Source organism: Neofelis nebulosa, chromosome 5 (assembly GCF_028018385.1).
Source record: "Neofelis nebulosa isolate mNeoNeb1 chromosome 5, mNeoNeb1.pri, whole genome shotgun sequence".
Classification (NCBI taxonomy): domain Eukaryota; kingdom Metazoa; phylum Chordata; class Mammalia; order Carnivora; family Felidae; genus Neofelis; species Neofelis nebulosa.
Window position 1 is genome coordinate 35758368 of NC_080786.1, and position 26847 is coordinate 35785214.

At 40.8% G+C, this 26847-nt stretch overlaps 1 protein-coding gene across 2 annotated transcripts in view; it reads left to right on the forward strand.

Moving 5' to 3' along the window:
* CLSTN2 (calsyntenin 2) overlaps positions 1–26847 on the forward strand; it is a 603671-nt gene that overhangs the window by 224361 nt on the left and 352463 nt on the right. For both annotated transcript variants that reach the window (XM_058730043.1, XM_058730044.1), the window contains exon 2: positions 314–436. In XM_058730043.1, the coding sequence (XP_058586026.1) occupies positions 314–436 (123 nt within the window). The remainder of the gene's footprint in view (positions 1–313; positions 437–26847) is intronic.

Genomic DNA, 26847 nt, shown 5'->3' on the forward strand with positions numbered 1-26847 from the left:
TTAAACAGTAGCTATCGACACTGGGCATCCAGGAATAGAAATAGTTGGATTTGGGTCAAGTGAAAGATCCCTGGTCTTGGAGCCCAAAAATCTGCTGCCCAACTTTCTGTGTGCCTCATTGAACTTCTCTCTGAACCTCGCTTCTCTGAAGGTTCCTTAGGTGTAAAATGGGACCATTGTGCTCTTTGTCTCTCATGCGGTTGTTGGATGAGAGCATATGATTGGACAAATGTGCACTATTAATAATATCATTATGGATGAGCTATTCAAGTGGTGATCTTAAAAGTCAATCTTTGTTTCCATTGTGTTCTAGTCAACAAGCACAAGCCATGGATCGAGACCTCATATCATGGAGTCATAACTGAGAACAACGACACAGTGATTTTGGACCCACCACTTGTAGCCCTGGATAAAGATGCACCAGTTCCTTTTGCAGGTGAGATGATGGCTTATTATGGTTGCACTTAGCCCTCTTTTAAACATGTCAGGAAGCCTCCATGGAGCTGAGACTCAGGCTGTCTATAGCTCTTGTCACCCTCTGTGCATCTCTTCATGATCAGTCTGTGATTTCAAAGCTCTGTGCTTCTTCTGACTTCTGGTGTGGTTCTGATTTCTGATTTATGGTTTTTTCCTTTGGTATTGCCTCCAGTGCAAGACCCTTATTTCTTCTTCTGAGTGATGGTATATTGCTGAAGTGGCCTCTGGAGTTGGAAAAGCTGGGCTAGTAAGGTCCATAGGGGAATTTTCCCTCTTGAAAGATGACCTATCGACAGATTAAGTGTGTGACCCATTGTCCCCACTACCCATATATCATGGACAGGTGAAGAATTGCAGCTTGGTAGCTTGGCAAGAGAAGAGGGAAAGAAAAAAAGGACGAAGAAATATTTGCTAACGATAGGAGAGGGCTGTGCCCTTGAGATTCACAGTGGGTGTGGCTTTTGGTGGAGGAATCAAGACAGTGCCATTTTGCCCTCTGCAGCTTGTGGTAGAGAGTCTTCTCATTATCATCAAGATAATGACTACTTCCTTCTCTAACCTCCTGTAAGGACCAGCTCTCTGGACCAGTGTGTGAAGAATATGACTATGTCTCACATTTCCATAGACTCTGGCAAAGAGAAGGAGATGGCTAATAGTAGGGGCAGGAGGGAATGGGCAAAAAATTTCTGAAGATGCCTGCATCATGAGTCATATTGTTAACATTTTATCACTGTCAGGAGAAAGACAAGAAATTTAACGAAGGTTTTCAAGATTTCTAGAAGATTGCTTTATGATAGATGGGTGCCAGGCTGAGGTTTTCACCATGATGAAGTCTATTTTTTTCTGACAGTTTGTCTGCTACATTATGAGCTACTTGGGCAGAAAAAAATGGCTCTTTCACACTTCTAAGAGATAAGCTCTATGAAGGCCCCTTTTTCATTCCAGAACATTGTAAAATAAGGAGTGAGGGGGTGGGTTCAATGGGGGAAATTCAGCGTTACGTGAAGATAAACCCATAAGTATTCTTACTGAGCATCAGGGAGATACTCTTGACTCTCAGAAGAAGCTTTATCTTTATTTCATGTTAGACTGATTACCACCAAGGGCACCTAACTGTGACTTGCATGGTGTTTTAGAGTGGGGATATTTCCTTACATCTTCCAGCCATCCTCAAAGTTTCCAGCTCAACCAAATTCCACTCGGAAGTGTGAATCCCATGCTGTCTTTTCCACAAAAGAGGAGTTGTCTTTCCCAGACCTTCTTTGCCAGCCTGAGACTATTCCAAAGCATCCCCTTCTTGGATATAATTAGATGATATTGGGGTGAATCAGCAATTCTTAACCTCCTAGAAATGAGATTTTAAAACAAGCACTAGCAAAAAATGTTTGGGTTATGGAAATGTTTGGTTTGGAATGCACTGTGTGCTTAACAAAATGGAGACAATATTTAAAAATTGGGAGATTTAGTGTAAGAAGGCAGGATTCTGGTTTATCTTGATGAACCAGATAGGAAATGCAAAGCTGAGTCATGGCTTCCCTCTCTAGGCTGAACAAGTGCTCCTGGCTTCCCTCAGCCCCTTCTCTGCAGCCTGTGTGCATAGGTCTTTCCACCAAGCAGGTCTTCTCATTCGCCTTTCCTTTCAAGTGTGTGACTCTTCTTTGAAACATGACAGAAAAAACCAGTGACGCATGAAGCAGGAAGTAAAAGTAAGTTACTTTAGTGTAGTGCATCTAACATTTTAAAAGATGAGGGATATGTCTGATTCTTTATTATGTCTACCCTCAATGAAGCCCTGTTCTCCTCTAATAGTGAACTAGGAAACTGAAGTTGTTGAATAAACTGTTCTACCATAAAGTTATAAGCTCTTTAAGGTACAGACCAAAATGGGGGAGGGGGGCACAGTTTAAGCAAATCTGATATTTAGAAGTTTGGGTTTACAAAAGATTACTTCTCTTGCTTGGTTTATGGGACTGCAGGACAATTAATAACTTCACCTGAAGATTCACCAAAGTGTTTCATAAACCATAAATCCGTCAAACTTGAATTTGTATTCTGACCATCTGATATGCCCACTGGTTTTCAGGCACATCTTGAAACTAAGATTTGCTTCTAAGCCAAACCCTGAGTAGTTATTCCCATCTGAAGAAAATTTCTCTGCTCCTTGATTTTTGCAGCTGCATAAAAAAAATCTAGCTTAATGCATCAAAATATAATCTTCCAAGCTCTTCAGAGTAAAAAATAAAGGTGCTTTTTGGAATGGTCAAAGCTATTTTTCTCAGTGTTATTTATGATCAGCTCTAAGACAGGACACAGGCACTCACCATCCATCCATGCTGCAGACGTTTATTTTAAAACATTTATCTTAAAAAGAAAATACTGAAGATTTATTTCAGATCCCTATCATTCTCATAAAATTGAAAAATTCATATCTGCCAGCTCCATCAGTTCTTGAAGTCAACTGTAGCTTTTAGTCCCCCCTTATCAACTGTTTGTGCATTGTCAGTTTTCCACCCCTTTCCCACTGGTCTTTATTTCCAATTTAGCCTGTGAGGTGAGCCATAAGCTTGCTGGGAGATGGTTCCATCCATAACATTTTTGCTCTGTCTCATTTCTTTTGTGATTTCCCTCCTTGAAAAAAAAATTTAGAAAAATCTACATAAAATATCACTCACTTAACTAGAAGTCATCATTGCATTTTGCATATAAATGCAAATTCAGGGACATAGAATAGCTTTTCCTGCATATTTCCTGATTATTACAATAAGTGTTGATTGTGGAAAATGTGAAAAATATAGTAAAACACAAAGAGGTGTGAAAAATATGTTTTATTACCCCCAGAGAGAGCCTCTGTTAACATTTTAGTGTATTTCCTTCCAGTCATTTTTCTACTCTTTTTTTTCTCCAAAAATTGTGATCTCTCCTCGTATTACAATTACTAACAACTTATTTTTCCCTTACTAAACTAATGAAAATATACCATTTCATTAAATATTAATTCTGCAACTGATTAAATGGCTGTGTGATGTCCTTCTCAATGAATATTCTGTAGCTTACCATTCTTTTTTTTTTCTAGCTTCATTGAGTTACAGTTGACATACAACATTGTCTAAGTTTAAGGTATACAATGTATTGATTTGATAAACCATCTATATTGGAAAAATGATTATTGCCATAGTGTTATCTAACATCTCCATCACCTCAAATAATTACAATTTCCTTTTTGTGGTGAGAACATGTAAGATCTATTCTCTTAGCAATTTTCAAGGATATAAAACAATGTTGTTAACTATAATCATCATGCTGTACATTAGATCCCCAAAACTTATTTGTCTTGTAACTGAAATTTTCTACCCTTTGGCAACACCTCCCTATTTTCCCCACCCCCAGTGCCTGGTAACTACCATTTACTCCCTGTTTCTGAGTTTGACTTTTTAAAGCTGATTCCACATATAAGGGAATCTACATATAAGTGATATCATATATGTGATATAAGTGATTCCACATACAGATTCTATATATAAGTGAGATCATGCAGTATTTGTCTTCTATGTCTGGCTAATTTCACTGACCATAATGTCCTCAGGGTCTATCTATGTTGTCACAAATGCAGGAGTTTCTTCTCTCATGGCTGAATAATACTAATAATGGAGTATTATTTATACACTTATCAATTTTCTTCTTTATACATTTATCAGTTTATCCGTTGACAGACACTTAGGTTGTTTCCATATCTTGGCTATTGTGAGTTATACTGCAATGAACATAGGGATGCAGATATCTCTTTGAAATCCTGATTTTATTTCCTTTGGATGTATATACAGAAGTAGGATTGCTGGATCATATGGTATTTATGTTTGTAATTTTTTGAGGATCCTCCATACTGTTTTCCATAGTGGCTGTACCAGTTTACATTCCCACCAACCGTACACAAAGGTTTCCTTTCTCTGCCTCCTCGCCAACATTTTATCTCTCATCTTTTTGAAGATAAACATTCTGACAGGTATGAGGTGATAGGCAAATAATGTGTTATAATTCTTTTTTATTATAATTGTCTGCATTTCTGATTCTATCATTTGGATGGATTTCCAGAATTGGAATTAATAGGCCAAACATTTTAAAGTTCTGGAAACATGTTAAATTCCTTTCCAGAATAGTCGTATGAGTCTGCAGTCCTACTCTTACCACTCTAGTCTCATTCCCTGGCCCCTTTATGGCTTATTCTAATGGTGTGATTTAGATGATGTGGTGCAATCACCAGTAACAGTAGCCTCACCATCTTCGTCTGTAAAATAACATAAGCTTTCCAAGGTTGTTGTTTTGATTAAATTTAAAGAATGTCTATGATGAATGTTACAGTGATTCAAGGTATAATAGAAGCTTAATGAATTTGAGGGTTTTTTTTTTCCATATCCTCTTCTGTGCCCATTTCATAGCAAGATAACCCAACTCAGAGAGATCCCAAGCATCTCAGGGCAGGCCAGCCATGGGGCTGGGACTGGAGCCCAGGACTTCTCACCACTTTATCCGAGTTCTTTTTTCCAGTGATGTTGCCTTTCGATCCCTGCCCCCACTGAGTACTAGAGGTGTCATCAACTCTCAGTCAGTGAATCATCCTCTCTCAGACGTCAGTCAAATCCATTAGACCTAACTCAGTTCTCAACCCAGTGTCTGGGCCCAGTGGACATGACCTTCTTAGAGAATCAGATCCAGAAAAATCCTTGAGTAATAATGAAAATCTTGTCCATTGCATGGCAAAAAAATGATAATGAAAGCAAGCTGGGCACACTGTGAACTTATTAATTTCTACATGAGCCCCACTGAGGCCTGTTAGGAAACTGTGGAGACTTTTAAATTTGAAGGGAATTAGATTGCCTTTCAGAGATAATAGAACTGTTCATTTGTCTACATTGGGCCAGTCTGGACTTGTCTTTAGTAAGGACAGAGCAGCAGAGAGTGATCAGGCATAATTGGCTGGCTTCTCAGGCTGGGTGACTCTCTGAAGGCTGCCTGGAAAATTGCCCAGGATGCGATTTGGCCTGTTTGGATCAGCTGGTTGGAGCGGAAGATTCTCTCCTCTCTGTGGTTAGCTCCACTTGCCCCTCTTTGTGCTGTTCAGCATTTGCCCACCTATTTGTCCCCTTATCTTTGGACCTGCCCAGGGCCCTTTCTGTGCTTTGGGCCCCCTAGGTCCCTGATGGCAGGGATCCTCCCTGAGGGCTTGTGCAGCCCCTTCCTCTTATGGTGGTAGGGGAACGCGGAGTGTGAACAGCCACAGGCTTTGACAGATACACATTGCTGTATATTTACGTTCTGCCATTTCCTAGCTGTGTGGTCTCAGATAAGTTACTGAACTCCTCTGAGGGGCAGTTTTCTCATAATTAAAATGAGGGTAAACACAGTATCTACATCTGGGTTAATGTGGATTAAATAAAATACTAATGTCCTGTGCCTAGTGCACTCCCTGGCAGCCAGTAGAGGTCCAGTATGTCACAGTTCTGATAATCCCAGCAATGATAATAATGAGAGTAATCAAAGTAGGTATAACTCTTAGTGTCACCAATAAGCCACAACGTTTTATTTATTTTAGGCTGATTACAATGATGGAATTATAATCAATGATAATGATGTTAAAGGGAGGAGAAAAGTGAGTTTGGAGTTTGTTTTAAAGGCTTAATGCAGTCACCCATCCAGCTCGGTTTCCTAGACTGGTTATGTGGCAGTGTCGGGACATTCAGTTAAATAATGTACGGAAAGTAGTTGTGAATTGTGCAGAAGTCTGTAAATCTTTGGTGGGAATGTATTTCCTTGCATTGCACCTGCATTCTATCCCTGTGGAGTAATCCATTAGTTGCAAGATACACGTTTGGATTACTGCAAACCATATGCTCTTTTATTAGAGACATGCACACACACACACACACACACACACACACACATGCCAGCCACAGCACACACAAAATTATATCCAAGCCTCACACCAACTCTGTGGAACAAGAAGGTCAGCTGTCGTGATTCTGTCTTGCCAATGAGGACATTGAAACTTGAAAAAACATTAAGTAACTATTCAGGGCTACCTCGCTGAGGATGGCTCGGCCCTATCACTCAATCCCAGATGCTCAGACTCCAAGTCCTGCCTTCTTTCCCCTCTCCCCATTGTCCAGTGTGGGATACATGTCTCATTGGCAGTCGAAGATTGACATGGTACCTGGACATAGCGTTAAGGAATGCGGCCTACCGCTCCAGGCTGTTCCCTTTGAAGTTCTTTTTCAATCTCTCTGATGATGTCAAGGAGAAAGGCAGTTGGTGAGGCTCAGCACCTCTCCAGCATTTGCTAATCCCTCTCTCTGACAAAGAAGGAACAAGCTCTTTCTCAAAGCATTCCATAGGCCACACTGTTGAGGTAGAATGTTAATAGCATTCTGTCATGTTTTATTTAAGTTCCTTTTTCTTTTTTTCTTTTTCTTACTTTTTTTTTTTTTTTTGAGACAAGTATTGCTGGCTTTTCAGTTTTGGGGGTTTATTTTTAAAAATAGAGTCATTTGGGTGTTTTTAAACCCCAATTTAAAGAAAAATGTAAATAAATAAGTAGGTAGTTCATGGCAATGGCAAAAAAAAACCCAAAAAACAAAAAACCATGAAAGAGGTCCAGGACTGAGTGCCACATGGGATGCCATGGAATGACCACCTCTGAGCTTCATTCCTCACCCAGCCACCTCAAGACTACCCACCATCTTCAGTGCCCTTCCCTGCCACAGGGTTTCTGAGGGCTGACCCTGGCAGCCAAGGAGCCACCTACATCAGCCTCACAGTAGATGGTGATTGTGTTCTAGGTGGTTTGTGTGGGGGTCATTCTTGTGGGCCAGAGGCAGGGTGCCCCCTGGTGTCCCACCCTGGTCTCTGAGCATTTACTTGGCCTCAGCCAGAAGCCAGTCTGGCAGTCCTTGCAGAGAACTGTGGATTCTCTGGAATCCACAATCTGGGTGACTGCCCTGGACCTAACAGAGTTGGAATCAAGAATAAACAGTACCAGGGGTGCCTGGGTGGCTCAGTCAGTTAAACGTCTGACTTTGTCTCAGGTCATGATCTCACAGTTCGTGAGTTCAAGCCTGTGTTGGCCTCTGTGCTGACAGCTCAGAGCCTGAAGCCTGCTTTGGATTCTGTGTGTGTCTCTCTCTCTGCCCCTTCCCTGCTCACACTCTCACTCTCTCTCTCTCTCTCTCTCTCAAAAATAAATAAACATTTTTAAAAAAGAATAGACAGGACCAGAAAGACATGATCAACGTCTGTTAATTCGAGTACATGTGACAATTACTAAAAAGAATAAAGAATAAAACAAAATTAACCTACACTCCTAACACCCTGCCAGACCTTTTCCTGTTCATATATTAATACACAGTTCTGATTAATTTGGATCATAGTTTACTCTGTTCAGAGTCTTTGTGTTTTCATCTTTCGTAGACCTTTTCCAAGCTGACTAAAATATATTTTAAAATATTACTGAAGAGTAGAGTACAAAATTATACTTCATAGATCCCTCTCGTGGTTTAACCATTCTCTTATTTTTGTACATTTAGGTTGTTTACAGTGTGTTTCCAATTAAAAATAACATTGCCATGGGCAACTTTGTAGAAATACCTTTCTTATACAAACATAGGAGTCAGGATTTCATGTTTATGGTTTAGTTCATAGACGGTAAAAAAACAGATGTGTTCTATTTTCAGTGACAGATTGAGATTGTGTTGTCAGATGTTTTTGCCGATATGATCGGTGATCGCCCAATTTTCGAGCATATGGTGGGTTTCCGGATAAACAGGGGAGTAGAAACTAGACTGGCTCCCACACCTGTCCACAGCCTGTGACGGAGCCTCAATCCTTGTAATGAACCCTCTCCCTCACTATAGTGACTGTCATCTAAGGGTTTCCAGTTTTAGGCAAGGTGTGATTTGAGAACTCATCAGGACAGTACAGAAGTTGCTTTAAAGCTGGGAAAAATTTGCAGGGTGAGGGCACATCAACCAGCAAATAAGCCAGAAGTCCTGGTCAAGTGGATGCTCTGGGGAGGATCACCATGACAGCATCCATTTGTAGTCCCCAGGAACAGCAAGGCCTGTTGGACCACACCCGTGGGCCCCGTCCTGTTGGTGGTGGAGGGGTCTACCAGGCACACTGGGAGAGAAGAAGACCTGGTATATCATTCACCCTGGAACTAAAGTATTGAGTTAGCTCTGTTCTTGGTGCTCTCTTTTCAGCCAGTTTGGCAGCTTCCAGCCTTGACAGTGATGGGGGCATATTTGGGTCTTTTTCTTGGTTACCCCTCCATGAGCAGTGCATTCACTCTGGTGTTTCCCTTTCACACTTTTTACCCCTCCCTCCTATCTGCTGATGGCCAAGAAGCTCAGGAAGCAGATCTCATCACTGGACAGGGCCTTCCATATATAACCCTCAGGTTCCCAGGGCCTGGGACACAAAGCCCTGGCCTTGCGGAGTAGAGAAGTGAACATCTCTCCTGCCACAGAGGAGGTTGGTAGCCTCTTTCTATGGTGGAACTGTTCTGCTGGAGGGAGAAAAAGGAGCTTCCCAGATTCTCTGCTGCCCATGCATTTGGGGTCTTTGCCCTGAATTTTCTTTCTTGTTAATTATCCTCTTTGCCCACCTCAGACTTTATCTCAGTGTCCCTAAAGCTCTCTGTCTGTATATCGCCAGTCACTGGGCCTTTTGTTGTTGTTTTCACTTCTCTCATGCTGAAGGCTGTGTATATTTTTGCTTCATGGCAACTCATTTTAGGATGGCCCATCTCATCTGGAAAATTGTACTGTTCACCTCTTCTCCATTATGATCCATGCTTAATCCTGGAGTCCCAGGCGTCTCCATAGGAGCCTAGTTGCTCAGGGTTCTTTTGCACCTGAGTCCTTGATGAGTGCAGTCACATAACCTCTTCTCAAGCTTAGTGGTCAGAGGCAGGTGCTGAGGGGACACTGTGTCAGGATGGCTGGAGGAGGAACTAGGAGCCAAAGTACAGAGGAAGGAAGGCAGGAGCAAGGGCTGGCCAGGCAAGGAAAAAGAAGAGTGTGGGAGTCCCAGATAAATGCTCACAGCAGGGGTCCCACTCCAGTTCAAACTAATGTTTAAGGGAGAATTAGTGATTACTTGTGGGTCTTTTTCCATAATTTAGGCTGAAAAGTGAGGGACATTTAGGGATTCAAACCATATTCCTGGGACATGGGACTTTCATTGCTATAACCAAGAAGGTCTGGGTAAACTGGAGTGAGTTGGTCACCCCAACAGGAAGAATGTGGAGTTCTAGGATAGAAAGCTTGAGTACTGGCACTAGGTTGCTTGAGAAAAGCCCTTGAAGGTAAGAATCTCAAGTCTTCTGGGATTTGGAGCTAATGGCAGTATTATACTAAAACAGGATGAAAAGTGGACAATGAAATCAATAATAATAGCAGGACTGGTGCCAGCCCATATGGTAACTGTGAAAATTAGAAACAGGTGCTCTTTATTACATATGGACACTGTCCCACACTAGAGCACATGACTTGGCAAATGGAGAAAGAGGCAGATTTCAGCTCCTACTTGTCCCCTTAGTCGTACATCCTTGTACAAAAAACAACTTGTAGGCAACAACACTGGAAATTAACTGACATTTATCAAGCACTGACTACATACCAGGCACTGTACTAGGTAGTTTATCATACATACTAGATACACACATACTGTATCATTTAACTTTTACAACAGTCCTCTGAAGTAAGCACTATCATTGTTTCTTTTTTACAGAAGGAGAGACTAAAGCTAAACCAGATTCTGTAATTTGCTCAGAACACAGTAGTGATGATAATATTGTAATTTTAACCAGGTGTCTCAGCTAAGGTATTGCTGTGCAACAACCACCCCAAAACTTAAGAGCATTAAAAATCAGCCATTAATTCTTTCTCAAGAAAGATGCTTCCAAGTTTTGGGGTAGTTGTTGGACAGCTCTGCTAATGTGAGCCAGGCTCAGCTGGTCCCAGCTGGGCTTGTCCAGGTACTTGTAGGCTGGTAGGTAGGCTGTAGGCTGGCTTGTCTAGAGTGGCCTTGACTGGATGACACTGTTCTCCCCCATGTATTCTTCTGGAATGCTGGCCCAAGCATGATGGCAGACCAGCCTGAGTATATAGAGCATAAAGAGCACATAGTTGTGCAAGATTTGGCAACTACCTGGCAAGCTACTTGGGACAGGTTTGTTACTGTCCCTCGGCTAAACAAATCATATGGCCAAGCCCAGAGTCAGCGTCATAGCAGACTGCCAATGGCAAAGAGGCGTGACAAGTAGGGTCATCAGTGTGGTCCTTCCATCACAGTCTGCCCTTAGGCCACAAATATTCACACCCCTTTCTCATAGAAAATGTGCTCACTTTATTTTAGGATCCCCAAAAGTGCATCCTATAATGGCATCTGGCTTTGAGGCCAAGATTTTGTGATCTTCCTCAGGTCTGGATGCAGGTCTCTTGGTCCAGAGATCTGTTAGCTAAAAGGATAAGTTATCTCCCCACCCCCTACCCCAATTTTCAGGGAAGGGAAACCTCAACAACCTCCCATTCAAAGAGAAGAAGAATGGGAAGCACACAGCAATCACTGGGCTGATCTCTAGCAATCCTGTATCCTTCTGGAAAAATGTTGCCAAGTCCCTCCATTTTGAGGGTGATTCTGTTCCCTAGGAGTGGCTTCCAGGCTACTCCTCTCTACAGTTCCCTGTTAACCACTGTTCCCTATCATCATCATTTGGTTCTGCTCCATCCCAAGCTAGTGGACTCAGCAGGAGTGGGCACAGGGTCCTGGCCTCAGTCCTTGGGGACACTTCTAGCTTCATTCATCTCCCCATTAGTGTCCCTGATGCTGTCCAGCATTAGCAAAAGACAGTGGGTCAAACTTAACTCCAAAGCCAGGGCTCCGCATACAATAAATCAAGGGAAAAAAATGAAACAAAAAACACACCTTTATTTCTATTGGAGAAACAACTCATAAGACATAGGTATCAAAGCTCCAAGCCCAAACACATCCTGGGGAATCAGTGACTCTCAATCTATAGCCTTATTGGCAAATGTGATGCAAACATGTTTATGGTGCTTTCTCACTCACTGCCCCTCATGGCCAAATTCTAGGCCACATGACCCAGACCCTCTCCCCGACTATGATTGGACCTGAAGTGGGCACATAGCTCAGGCCAGCCAATGAATAAACTAGTTACAGCCTGTGATTGCTACCTGGATAGAAGAGGTCACACAGGCCAATTGGCTTCCTGTTTGAGTGCTAAGGGACCATGTGGGAGAGCAAGGATTATGAATGAAGCTTCTGTGATATGTGCAAATCATGATTTGGTCAGTAGACTGAGGCAAGCCCTTGGTCAGCCAACTGAGGTGAAGCAGCTGGTCCTAGGGAGAAACAGATGTGCCTGGAGGGAAGGGTCTAAGTAGTTGCTCTTGGAACCATGGCTTCCATTCTTAAGTGGTTCTGGTGTCCAGGTGATCTTGGATTTCCATGAGATTATTTTCATTGCTGCACTTGTATCTCCACTCTCTGCTGAGATGACTCTGCCTCTTTGTCCCTGGAAAGCAAAGAGGCCAAATGAAAACCACCTGTTAATATGGTTTTCTCTATTGAGGGAAGGGACATTGTATGAGCTAGGGGAGAAAAATGAACCCAAGAATGCTCAGGTAAGTGGGCAGCATAGAGAAGAATGAGCAGGGAATTTGAAAACATTGAAGAAATCCTCATAAAAAGCAGTAGCTGGTGGGGGCGCCTGGGTGGCTCAGTCGGTTGAGCGTCCGACTTCAGCTCAGGTCACGATCTCACGGTTCGTGAGTTCGAGCCCCGCGTCAGGCTCTGGGCTGATGGCTCAGAGCCTGGAGCCTGCTTCCGATTCTGTGTCTCCCTCTCTCTCTGCCCCTCCCCCATTCATGCTCTGTCTCTCTCTGTCTCAAAAATAAATAAACATTAAAAAAAAAACATTTAAAAAAAAAAAGCAGTAGCTGGTGATCATCACAGGGAAATCAATGATGATTGAAAACCAGCTCCAACTGTCAGTAATTGGACTGTTTAATAGCCAAGCTTAGACAAGTTAATACTGATTCAAATCCCTTCTCCAGAAGCCATTTCCGCAGCTTACAACAGTGGCCATATTGAATAGGCCTGGAATCAGAGCCCATCACAAATATTAATTATGAACATGAATTCGTAAGGTCAATGGTTTTACTTTAATAGGAATTTGGGGCCTATGAATGCAAGTCCTAAATGTCTTAGACTTGTTAGAGATTCCAAAGCAAAGAATAGGAGTAGAGCAGGCATTTACAGTTCGTTCTGCTTGGCATCGTGTCCAGCGTGAGATCACTGAATACCTTGGCGTGAATTCAGAGCTCGATTTTATTATCTTGTAGCTGCCTGTAATCACAGATGAGGCATCAAAGGCCAGCTGTCCCCCATGAACCTTGACAGTCTATATAAACTAATTACTTTTTTATGAGCCATCCTTTCAGAGGTTTGGAGAGAGGGCCTATTAAGCCAAGTTCAATATGATCTACAAACTTTAAAAATTATTATTATTTATCTAAGTTCCAGCTGAGTGCCATGGTAAATGACATCGTCTGTAATGGTTGGCTTGGGTGGCCATGGACTTCATTAAAATACAATATTCTGTGTTATCTGTCCGTTGTTCCTTCCTTCCTTCCTTCCTTCCTTCCTTCCTTCCTTCCTTCCTTCCTTCCTTCCTTCCTTCCTTCCTTCCTTCCTTCCTTCCTTCCTTCCTTCCTTCCTTCCTTCCTTCCTTCCTTCCTTCCTTCCTCTTTTTCTTTAGTGCAAAGGTAAATCCCAGTGAGGCAGGAGGTCTTTCTGCACATTAACGATACTAATAGCAAAATTTGAAGGGCAAGGAAGAAACCCCACAGATTTCAGAAGTGTGGGAACATTAGAAAAGCCCTTCTCCTGGCTCTATCAGGCTGTGGATTGCAAGGGTAAACCTTTATGCTCTTTGTCCCTAAGCCCACTGCACAAAGAGCACCCCTTGGCCCTTTCTCTTTTTGTGTACCTCTCTCTCAGAGTCCCTAAAGAGGTGGGATAACAGATGTAACACTCACTGAGGCCTGCCCTTAGACCACCCACCTTGGTGCTGTTCCCAGTTGTCTGTCACGTTAGCACTGAGGCCATCTGTGCTGCTCTGCCTCACAGGTGGTGGGCTGGCCATACCATTTGGGGTGCTTTCTATCTCAGCCTCTGCCACTGGGCACTCCATCACTGCCCACCTCCAGATGCTTACTGCTATGATGTTTTCCTTCCATGTCCACCATGATAATGAGAGGCACCGGGTCAGCCCACATGGCACTCCCCTTCATCACCTCCCTCCCAGCCCAGGAGAAAATGACCTTTTTTCTCTTCAGGCCAACTCTTGTTCAGGGCTTCCCACAGAAATGTTGTTTGGACTCCCAATGCTACAATTATTTCTGTTTTACCATAAACTCTTCCCTTTCCAGAGATGGATGGGTACTCCCAGGGTATCTAAGGGATGGGTTCACATACCAGACTGAGTTATGCTATAAGTGATATTCCACTTAGGTGACCCCTGCTGACTCTGCCCTTGTCTCAGTTCCTTCTTTTGTAGCACTTTATTTCCTCTCACAAGCAAAGACATTGCTGCCAGCTACATGGTTTCACAGGCCCTCTCCATTCACCTCTCCTGTCATCACCACACACAGTCCATCAGACATCACTCTAAATGAGTATGAACCTCATTTACAGAGAGGGGCCTGAGCCAATTGCAAGCCAGAGTGAATAGCCAGATAGCAGGGGAGTGGCTAGAGGGGCTTTATAATTCCACATGCCCCTTATCAGGATCACGTCCACCCCACCAGGACTCCTCCACTGACAGCATGTAAAGGAGACTCTTCTAAGTGGCATCCTCGTGGTTCCCATGATGAGTTCTCTCCTCAGCCACGGGACTTGCCACACTGGGCTTCAACTGACAAGCAGAGTCTGAATCCATTTTGTGTCCCTAGCACCTAGCACTGAGTAGGTGTTCAATTAAAATTGGTGCAATGAGGGGCGCCTGGGTGGCGGAGTCGGTTAAGCGTCCGACTTCAGCCAGGTCACGATCTCGCGGTCTGTGAGTTTGAGCCCCGCGTCAGGCTCTGGGCTGATGGCTGGGAGCCTGGAGCCTGTTTCCGATTCTGTGTCTCCCTCTCTCTCTGCCCCGCCCCCCCCCCGTTCATGCTCTGTCTCTCTCTGTCCCAAAAATAAATAAAAAACGTTGAAAAAAAAAAATTTAAAAAAAAAAAAAAAAAATTGGTGCAATGAATGAAAGACAGATTGATATCATATTACGTGCTTAGGCTAACCTATCACCTTCTCTTACTGCTTTTGACATATTTGCTCCTGGCCTCAGCTGAGTTCTGCAGTACTTTTAATCAATCTATTGAATTATCTGTTCCTCCTACCAGAGTGAGTTTGTTTATACTTACGTCTTGGCATACAACCTAGCTTAGAGGCTCTTAGTAAATATTTGCTAATTTGAGTTGAAAGGATTGAGTGGGCTTCCAACCTACTGCTCACAGCATGGGGGTAGGGAAGGAGGACGCTGGTGTTCAGGGAAGTCTCATCATGGTGCCCACATTGCACACTGCGGGGGCTAAAACTGACCCCTGGTGGCCCTCTGATGTAATTGGGAGCAAAGCCACCCCAGCTAGTATGTTTCCCAGATCACTACTCCCACATTCAATGTAGCCAGTGAAGGAAGATGACTGGTGTACAGAGATCTGGACCCGAGGGGACTGTGGCAATCCAGAGAGATTCTTTGTGGTAGTGGAAAAGTTTCCTTACCTAAGGAAAGAGGCAGCTGCTAGTCAGTGCTGGCTAATTTCTTTTAAGAAGGTTGATTTTTTGGGGGGCGACTGGGTGGCTCAGTTGGTTTGCATCTGGCTTTGGCTCAGGTCATGATCTCACAGTTTGTGGGTTCGAGCTCCATGTCAGTCTCTGTGCTGACAGCTCAGAACCTGGAGCCTGCTTCGGAGTCTGTGTCTCCCTCTCTATCTGCTCCTCCCCCAGTCATGCTCTGTCTCTGTTTGTCTCTCAAAAACAGAACAAAACAAAGCAAAACAAAAAACATTAAAAAATAATTTTAAAAAAGTTGTTTAAAAATCACATTATTTTCAATTCATTGTGTTTTACATACATTATAAGAAATAACATGGAAAGACCCTGTGTACTCTTTACCCAGTCTCCTCCAGTCATAACACCACGAAAAGCCATTGTACATCGCAACCATGACATTGACATTGATAGTTAAGATATAGAACATTTCCATCACCACAAGGATCCTTTTTGTTACCCTGTTATAGTCTTACCTACTTTCCTCCTACCCACTCCCTCCTTAACTTCCTGGCAGCCATTAATCTGTTCCCCTTTGAATAATCTGGTCATTTCCAGTATGTCATATAAATGGAATCATCCAGTAAGCAACCTTCTAGAATTAGCACTTTTGTCACTCAGCACTGTTCTCTGGAAATGCATCCAGGTTGTTACCTGTCTATCCTTTTTATTGCCGAGCAGTGTTCCACAGTATAAATGTACCACCATTTGTTTAACCATTCATCCACTGAAGGATGTCTGGGTTGTTTCCAGTTTTTAGTTATTATGAACAAAGCTGCTGTAACTATTTGTAGACAGGTTTTTTTATATTAAATATAACTTATTGTCAAATTGGTTTCCATACTACACCTAGTGCTCATCCCAACAGGTGCCCTCCTCAATGCCCATTACCCACTTTCCCCTCTCCCCCAACCCCCATCAACCCTCAGTTCATTCTCCGTATTTAAGAGTCTTATGGTTTGCCTCCCTCCCTCTCTGTAACTTTTTCCCCCTTCCCCTCCCCCCTGGTCTTCTGTTAAGTTTCTCAGGATCCACATATGAGTGAAAACATACTATATCTGTCTTTCTCTGCCTGACTTATTTCACTTAGCATAATACCCTCGAGTTCTATCCATGTTGCTACAAATGGTGAGATTTCATTCTTTCTCATTGCCAAGTAGTATCCCATTGTATATATAAACCATATCTTTATCCATTCATCAGTTGATGGACATTTAGGCTCTTTCCATAATTTGGCTATTGTTGAAAGTGCTGCTATAAACATTGGGGTACAAGTGCCTCTATGCATCAGCATTCCTGTATCCCTTAGGTAAATTCCTAGTAGTGCTATTGCTGGGTCATAGGGTAGATCTATTTTTAATTTTTTGAGGAACCTCCACACTGTTTCCCAGAGCGGCTGCACCAGTTTGCATTCCCACCAACAGTGCGAGAGCGTTCCCATTTCTACACATCTTCACCAGCATCTATAGTCTCCTGATTTGTTCATTTTAGCCACTCTGACCAGCGTGAGGTGGTATCTCAGTGTGGTTTTGATTTGTATTTCCCTGATGAGGAGTGATGTTGAGCATCTTTTCATGTGTCTGTTGGCCACCTGGATGTCTTTGGAAAAGTGTCTATTCATGTCTTCTTCCCATTTCTTCACTGGATTATTTGTTTTTTGGGTGGTGAGTTTGGTGAGTTCTTTGTAGATTTCGGATACTAGCCCTTTATCTGATATGTCATTTGCAAATATCTTTTCCCATTCCTTCAGTTTCCTTTTAGTTTTGTTGATTGTTTCCTTTACAGTGCAGACACTTTTTATCTTGATGAGGTCCCAATAGTTCATTTTTGCTTTTAATTCCCTTACCTTTGGAGATGTGTCGAGTAAGAAATTGCTGCAGCTGAGGTCAAAGAGGTTTTTTCCTGCTTTCTCCTCTAGGGTTTTGATGGTTTCCTGTCTCACATTCAGGTCCTTCATCCATTTTGAGTTTATTTTTGTGAATGGTGTAAGAAAGTGGTCTAGTTCCATTCTTCTGCATGTTGCTGTCCAGTTCTCCCAGCACTATTTGTTAAAAAGACTGTGTTTTTTCCATTGGATATTCCTTCCTGCTTTGTCAAAGATTGGTTGGCCATACTTTTGTGAGTCCAATTCTAGATTCTCTATTCTCTTCCATTGGTCTATGTGTCTGTTTTTGTGTCAATACCATGATGTCTTGCTGATTACAGCTTTGTAGTAGAGGCTAAAGTCTGCAATGGTGATGCCTCCCGCTTTGGTTTTCTTCTTCAATATTACTTTGGCTATTCTGGACCTTTTGCGATTCCATACAAATTTTAGGACTGCTTATTCTAGCTTCGAGAAGAATGCTGGTGCAATTTTGATTGGGATTGCATTGAATGTGTAGATTGCTTTGAGTAGTATTGACACTTTAACAATATGTATTCTATCAATCCATGAGCATGGAATGTTTTTCCATTTCTTTTTAGGTGAACATAAGTATTCACTTCCCTGGAAAAAAATGTCAAGGAGTAAAATTGTAGGGTAGGATGATGGTTGCAATGTTTTGTTTTTTAAGAAACTGCTAAGTTGTTTTCCAGAGTGGCTGTACCATTTTACTTTCCCATCAGCAATGTATGAGTGATTAAGTTTCTCTGCATTCCTACCAGCATTTGATGCTTTCCCTATATTTTATTATAGTCACTCAATTAACTATGTAGCATTATCTCATTGTGGTTCTAATTTGAATTTCTCTAGTAGCTAATGATGTTAGATATCTTTTTATGTGTCCATTTGTCATGTGTATATCATATCCCATGAATTGTTTCCTTATGTCTTTTGCCCACTTTATAATTGGATTGTTTGTGTTTTTACTATTGAGTTTTGGGAGCTCTTTACATATTCTAAATACTAGTTCCTTGTCAGATCCCTGGTTTGTAAATATTTTCTCCCATTGTATAATTTTTCATCCTATTAGCGTGGTATTTCTCAAGGCAAAAGTTTAAAATTTTGGTGAAGTCTAGTTTATCTTTCTATGGATTGAATTTTTGGTGTACAGTTTCAGAACTTTTTGCCTTGCCTTAGATTTTAAAGTCTCCCTAATGTGTTTTTCTAAAAGTTTTGTAGTTTTACATTTATATTTAAGTAAATAATCCATTTTGAGTTAATTTTTGTATAAGATTATATTAGGTTGAGATTTCTTTCTTTTTCCTCCTCCTCCTCCTGCCTCTTTTTTTTTTTTTTTTTTTGTCAATGGATATTCAGTTGCATACCATTTGTTGTTTAAAAGTGTATCTTTCCTCCATTGTAATGTACTTTCCTCTTAGGATTGCCTTTGCTGCATCCCAAAGGGTTTGGGCTGCTGTGTTTTTATTTTTATTTGCTTCCATGTGTTTTTTAAATTTCTTCTTTAATTTCCTGGTTAACCCATTCATTCTTTATTAGGATGTTCTTTAATCTCCATATATTTGAAGGCTTTCCAAATTTTTTCTTATGGTTGGTTTCGAGTTTCATTGTGATCTGAAAATATGCATGGGGTGATCTTGATCTCTTTGTACCTGTTTAGATGACATGCAAATTCATGAAGTGTATCTTTCCTCTATTGAATTGCTCCTGCACCTTTGCCAAGAAAAGTCAGTTGGGCATATTTGTATGTGTCTATTCCTGGGTTCTCTTCACTGTTCCATTAATCTATATGTCTACTGCATCAGAACTACACGGTCTGGATTATTGCAAGTATTTAAGTCTTAACAGTTAAATAAATGAATGACTTTTCTTTTTTCAAAATTGTATAAACCATTCTAGTTTCTTTTATGTTTCCTATAAATTTTAGAATAATCTTGTCTACATCTACAAAAAAATCCTCCTGAGATTTCAACAGGAATTGAATTAAACTTATTTATAAATGTGGGGAGAATTGACATTTTTACCATGTTGAGTCTCCCAATCCGTGAACATGCTGTGTCTCTTCATTTGTTTCAGTTTTATTTCCTGCATCAATGTTGTTTGGTTTTAGCATAAAAATCCTGCACATGCTTTGTTAGATTTAGACCCAAACATTTCATTTTTGGTGACTGTAAGTGGTATTGTGTGTTTAATTTTGTTGTTCATGTGTTCATTTCGGGTATAGAGACATATAGTTGCCCTTTTAGGTTTACGTTTTTATGTGTATATCCTCCAACCTTGCTGGACTCCTTAGACAATCGTGCAGTCTGCAATTAGAAACCATTTTATTTCCTTTTATTGTCTTACTGCACTGAATAGAAAGAAGATTTTCTTGCCTTATTCCTGATTTAGGGAAAAGGATTCAGTATTTCACCAATAAGCATAATGAATGTAACCTGTAGAGTTTTAGCTAGTTGAAGTAGTTTTCTGTTTCAAGGTTTCTGAGAGTTTTTTTTTTTTTTTTAATCAAGAATGGGTGTTAAAAAAAAAGAATAGGTATGGATTTTCTTAAATTCTTTTGTTCCAGTATCAATTTATATGAATATATCTTTTTTCTTCTTTGTTTATATGGTGATGGATTGATTGATTTTCCTATATTGAACCAACCTTGCATCCTTAAATCCTGTTTAGTCATAGTGTATAATTTTATTTATAGGTTCCTGCATTTGACTTGCTAATAATTCACTCAGGCTTTTTTCATGCACATTCATGAGCAATATTAGTCTGTCATTTTCTTTGTATTGTCATTATCTGTTTTTTTTTTTTAATCAGGGTGATACTAGCTTTATAAAATGAATTGGGAAATGTTCCCTCCTTTTCTGTTTTCTCAAAGAGACTTTGTAGTATTGTCATTAATTTTTTTATAAACATTTGGTAGAATCATCCAGTGAAAACTTTTTGGTGTGAGTTTAAAATGATAAGTGAAATTTCCTTAATAGCTATAAGACAATTCAAATTATCTGTTTCATATAGGGTTAAGTAGAGGTAGGTTGTGTGGTTGTATTTCTCAAGGAATTGGTCCATTTCATATTAGTTGCAGATGTATGTGTGTAGAGTTGTTTTTAGTATTCTGTTACCATCCTTTCAATGTCTATAAGGGTCTGTGATGATACACAGTTCAATCACAATACTGGTAATTTATGTCGCCTCTCTTTTTTCTTTTGGCATACTTGGTAAAGGTTTTTTAAATTTATTGATCTTTTTGAAGAACCAACTCATTTAATTGATTTCTTTCACTATTGTTTTTATATTTCTTATTTCATTGATTTTTGTTTCTATTTTTATTACTTATTTCATTCCACTTGTTTGGCTTTGTTATTCTTTAGTCTTTTGAGGTGGGGACTTAGCTTATTGATTTGAGATGTTTTCTCTTTTCTAATGTAGGCATTTAATGCTATAAATCTCCTTCTCAGCACTGCCTTAACTGTGTCCTACAAATTTTAATGTGGTGTATTTTTATTTAGTTCAATGTATTAGTTTTATTTTCATTGAGACTTCCGCTTGGAGCCATAGTTATTTAGAACTGTGTTGCTAAGTTTCCAAATGTTCGGAGACTTGCCTGTTTTTTTTCTGCTGTTGATTTCTATTTTGGTTCCTTTGTGGTCAGAGAGCATACTTTGTATGGTTTCAGTTCTTTTAACTTTTTTTTTTTTTTCTGAGGCTTGTTTTATGGTCCAGGATCTATCTCAGTCAGTATATATTCTGTGGGCACTTGAAAATAATTTCAATTTTGCTATTGTTGGGTTAAATGTTTTAAAGATGTCAATTAGTTTCTGCTGGTGGATAGTGTTGTTAGTTAATTTTTTTTCATATCCTAACTGCTTTTCTGTCCAGTTCTATCAATTGTTGAAGGAGGCTGTTGAAGTATTCAACTATAATTATTAACTTGTCTTTTTTCCTCTTAGTTTTAGTTCCACATATCTTGCAGCTCTGTTGTCTAGTGCATACACATTTAGGATTGCTATGTCTTCTTGGTGGGTTGACTTTTTAATTATTATATAATGTCAGTCTCTGTCTCCAGGAATTTTTTTTATTGCTCTTAGGTTTACTTTATCTGATATTAAGATAGCCACTCTGCTTTCCTTTGATTAATTCTTACATGATATATCTTTTTCCATCTTTTACTTTACCTCTATGATTTTATTTGAAATTAGTTTCTTATAAACGGTATATTGGATTTAAACTTTTACCAGTCTCTGTCTTTCAATTGATATACTTAGATCATTTACATTTAATGTAGTTATTGATATGTTAGGGTTTAAGTCTGCCATTTATTTTTTTTTTATTTTTGTATGTTTTCTCTGCTTTTTTTAAAAAAAAATCTCTGTTGCTATTGTGGTCTCTCCTTTTAAACTATCTTTCTTTTTCCCCCCTGCCTTTGGTCAGAATTCATTTTGATTTATCTATAGTGTTTTAAAGTGTATCTTTTTGTATAGCTTTTTTAAGGGTTGTTCTGGTTAGTGTATGTACATAACTTATCAGAGTCCACTGCTGTCACTATTTTGTTAGTTCAAATGATGTAGAGAAACCTTACCTCTTTTTATTCCCTTTAGCCTCCCTGTGTGTGATTGTATTAAATATTTCTTTTATATACATTTAGAGCCATATCAGACTGTGTTATAACTTTTGCTTCAACTGTCAAATGTAATTTAGAAAACTCAAGAGGAGGAGGAAGGACTATTGTAACTATCCATATTTTTGCTTATCATATTCTTTTTTCCCGCTGTTCCAAAGTTTCCTCTTTTACAGTTTCTTTTTTATTTCAAAAACTTCCTTTAACCATTACTGGAGAATAGGTTTTCTGGTGACAAATTCTCTTAGTTTTCTTTCATCTCAGAATGTCTTGCCTTCCCCTTCACTCCTGAAGCATATTTTTTTCTGGATATACAATTCTGGGTTGACAGTTCTTTTCTTAAAAAGAATTCCTTTTAACTTCCTTGGTTTCTGATTAGAAATCTACTGTCACTCTAACTGCTTTTCCCTTATAGGTGATGTGTTGTTCTAGCTGCTTTCATTGTTTTTTTTTTTCTATGTCTTTTATTTTCAGAAGTTTAATTATGTCACCTTGCCTTGGACTTCTTTAACTGTATCCTGTTTGATATTCACTAGACTTCTTGAATCTATCGGTTTGTGTCTCTTGTCAAAAAGGGGAGTTTTCAGCCATTGTTTCTTCGAGTACTTTTTTTTTTTTCAGCACTGCTCTTTTTTTTTCTTCTCCTTCTAGGACTCTAATGACATAAATGTTAATCTTTCGATCTTTTGTTAGAGTTCTGCAGGTCCCAGAAGCCTCTTTCTTTCTTTCTTTCTTTCTTTCTTTCTTTCTTTCTTTCTTTCTTCCTTCCTTCCTTCCTTCCTTCCTTCCTTCCTTCCTTCCTTCCTTTCCTTTCCTTTCCTTTCCTTTCCTTTCCTTTCCTTTCCTTTTCCTTCCTTCCTTCCTCCCTTCCTTCCTTCTTTCCTTCCTTCCTTTCTTCTAGTCTATTTTCTCTTTCTTGCTCAGCTTGGGTATTTCTATTTCTCTCTTTTCTAATGCACTGATCCTTTCCTCCATTTTGCTGATGAGCCCATCCACTCAGCTTTTTATTTAATTTATTGTGTTTTTCCATTCTGAAGTTTCCATTTGGTTCTTCTTTATATCTTCTGTTTCTTTCCTGAGTGTTTTAATTCCTTGCTAGGCTTTATATTTTATTTTGAATCAAGCATGTTCACAATTGAACATTCAAGCATTTTTATCATGACTATTTTAAAATCTTTGTCACATAATTTTCATATGTCTGTTATCCCATCAGTGTCATTTATAGATTGTCCGTTGGTTCAGTTTAAAATCTTCCTGGCTTTTGGTATAATGAGTGATTTTCTACTGAAACTTGCAAAATTTTGTATTATTCTCTGAGACTCTGGATCTTATTTAAACCTTTTGTTTTAATTGACTTTTCTGACACTGTTCCAATAGGGGATGGGGCAGTACTACCCCTTTACTGCCAACCAGAGGTGGAAGTCCAAGTTCTGTACATGGCTTTTAATGACATCTGAGTGGGGGGCCTCCTCATTACTGATGGTTGGGGTGTGGGAATTTCAGCTTCCCACATGGTCTCCAGTGACACTGCAGTGGAGATGGCCTCATTACAGCTGGACAGTGATGAAAGTCCTGACTCTCGCCTAGGCCTTTTTTGACACCACCCTCACAGGGAGGGTAAAGGGTTCCCCATTACTGTCAGGTGAGGGTGGACAGCCAGGCTCCCTACATGGTCTTCACTGACACTTTAGGAGGATCCTTGTAATGGGCTACTGGGATGAAAGTCCCAGCTACCTGCTTGATCTTCCCTGATACCACTTTGGCCAAGATATTGGGGTATACCTCATTACAGCCTCATGAGGGTGGAGGTCTAGGATCCTAACTCAACGTTTTGTGGCATAGGTAGAGGTGAGGCCACATTTTTTTTTTTAACGTAGTGCTTGTCTGAATAGAGTGGCAGTTATCTGAAAGTTATGTGTCTTGGTAGGTGTTATGCCCAGAATTTGTGATCCCCAAATACCGCCAGGGAGCTGAGTCCGATGCAAAAGCAAAAGAGCCTTTATTCGAGCTAGCTCGAGCTCAATCCCCTACCTGCACCGACGCAGCGGTGAGATACTGGGGAGAGAGAGCAAGTTTCAAAAGCACAAAGGTTTTATTGGGGCCTAGGGGCAGTTGGTGAGGTAATGGCTGTGGCCTCAGCCTACTGGCTGGGGAAGGGTCGTGGCCTCGTCCGATTGGCTGGGGAAGGGTCGGAGTCCTTTTACGCAGGTCGCAGGGCGTGTTTTGATCCAGAAGTTTGAAAGGGTGAGCGGGAGGTTACTCAAGGGGAAGAGGAGTGGTCTGAGGTTTCTGCCATTTTCCCGGAAAAGGGGCCATGTCGGGGACATAGTCACTCAAGGTGGAGGACACAGAACAAGATGGAGTCGGCCAGCGTAGGCCCGCCCTTTCAGTAGGCTACTCCGGTGCTGGTCCTTTGGCTAGAGAGAGCAAACCTTTTGCTTGGAGTCTTGTTGGTTTTTTGCTGTACCTGTCAGCATTTCTAAGTTGCAGGATTCTTCAGGTCCCAGTTTGGGATTTATGAGGCAAAAAGAAACCTAAGATTCACCACCATGTCATTTCTCAGATTCTGAGCTCCCAAACCAGTCTACCTTGTCTCCAACTTAGAGTCTTCCTGTGTTTGTGTACCTTGTCCGGGGCTTTTACTTGTACTTGGTGGGAAGAATAGGTAAAAGTCTAATTTTTTTCATCTATAAACATAGGCCCAGGCTATCAGGTCTTGTCATTTTCCAAAAGAAGTCAGAAATCAAGAACATTTTTGTGTGAAACTCCCCAATTTTTTTCATAAATAAGTCAGTTTTATCTATAAAGCAGTGCACAGACAGGCATTCTACAAGTTAAGTAACCCTGATGGCTAACTTTGTTCTCAGACCACTTGCTGGGACCTTTGGTTCAAGCTACCCAGATAATGAAGGATGCGGGGCTATGGTTTTGGTCCACTTGGAGGTTTGCACACTGCCACAGAAGGGTGGTAACCCTACCCCACGTTTACTCATTCATTCATTCATTCATTCATAAGAAATTATCACATATCTACTGTGTGTGAACTAAGTGGTGAATGAGACAAATACTTCTCACCATGGAGCTTACATGAACAAACAAAGCACACTAGACTAGGCATTGTGATGGAGAAGTTTTTGGAAATAGATGTGACTTTATAGGCAGCTACTGAGGTGGGATATCTTTCTCCTGGTTACTCATAGTGAATTTCTTCAGGAATCCAAAGTCATCTTTCTCATTATTTAAAAAGATGGCCTGGGGAAAGCCACATTGGCTCCAGTGACAGCTGGAAGAGAGAGAACAAGTGCCCTTATCTACATCCTTTCCTGGAAGCTGGCTGTGGCCAGACGCACAGAGCTTTCCCAAACCTCACAGTGGAGGAAAGGCAGGGGAGAAAATCCAGAGTTACTCTAATGAAAGTCAAGGAAACAGGAGGGCTGACATCTGGATATAGGGTTGGAACACGCTTTATCATTGTGTGGATAGGTCCTGGAGGTATAGGTGAAGGTCAGAGGTTTCACGCAGCCTGTTTCTTGCCTGGTCAGACTAGGAGCTGGCACGTATAGGCACTGTTTGCCATTTCCAGCAGAGAGAGAGAGGACAGGGATGGACCCAAGAAGTCACCAGTACAAATTCCTTTGAACTTTTTGGTCATCAGGGTATGAGATAATCAGTCCTGGTTATGAAGATGCATATGTGTCTTTAAGTGCCCTGGAATCCCAACCAGTATAAACACCCATCGTGGGGTAGAAACAGAACGAGGCCACCTGGACAGCAAAAGCTGTCTCATTCTCATGTGTGGCACAGTCTTAGGTTTCTGCATACACATGTTTTATGGTGAAGCCAAAGTTTGAAAACCCCAGAACTGAACTTTCTGTTTAGATTCCTATCTGATCATTTCTATGATCACAGCAGCAGCAGCATGGTTACTTTGTTATGAAAAAAAATTAGTTCTCTCCTGTTACACTTGGGCCTTTTCCATCTCAAAACCTTGGAATCTTCAGAGGTCTTTGGCAATTCCACATTTTTTATGAGTTTCGGCAATAAAAGAAGTTGACTGACTCAGCCAGGAAAAGGATGATAAATACTAATTGAATTTTATTTTGCAGAATCCTGCAGCTGAAGATAAGGAAGCTTAAAGACATGACAAAAACAAACAAATAGCACGTAGTTTGTTTTCCTGTACAGCAAATACAACCCTGCCTGACTTGCAAACGCTCCCCCTTTCCTCCAAATGTGAGAAGGTCACAGTCTCAGCTCACTGCTGCCAAGGTAGCTGTCCCCACTACAAAATGATTGTTCAGTGGCATTTACAGCAAATTGCAGAAAGGAGAAAGAGCTTGCTGGAAATAGACTGGTGTCAGACTATCACATCTCATAAAAATAATAAAAATAATAGCCACTGCCAGTCTGCTATGTGCCTGGCACTTAACATAACTTCATTTACACTCACCAATCACAGGAGCTTGTACAGTTAGCACTAATTTTACTTGAAAGATAAGGAGACTCGGGTTCAGGAGGTAAGTGACTTGCTGAGATCACATAACCTAGTAAGTGTTAGAGCTAGAATTCACATAGACACCATTGTTCACTCAGATCCCTGGCTCTTAACTGGGGTGATTTTGCCCCCAGAGGATGCTCAGCAATGTTCAAAAAAAAATTTTTTTTTTCTAATGGGATGGGGGTTGCTATGGCATCTAGTGGGCAGAGAGCAGGGATGCTGGTAAACATCTGACGATACACGACAGCCCCCGAAAGAGTCATCTGACTCCAAATGTCAGTAATGTTGAGACTGAAAACCCTGCTCTGGAAGACAGGAGGCCACAGTTTTCGTTCCTATTCTGCATCTAACTCTGAGCATAACTTTGGAAAACTTACTTCCTCTTTTTGAGCCTCAGTTTTCTTGTGCCTAAACCAGGGGTTAGACTGTTAGATTGGATTATCTCTAAGGTATTTCCAGCTCTAATACCCTATGGATCCTGAGAAA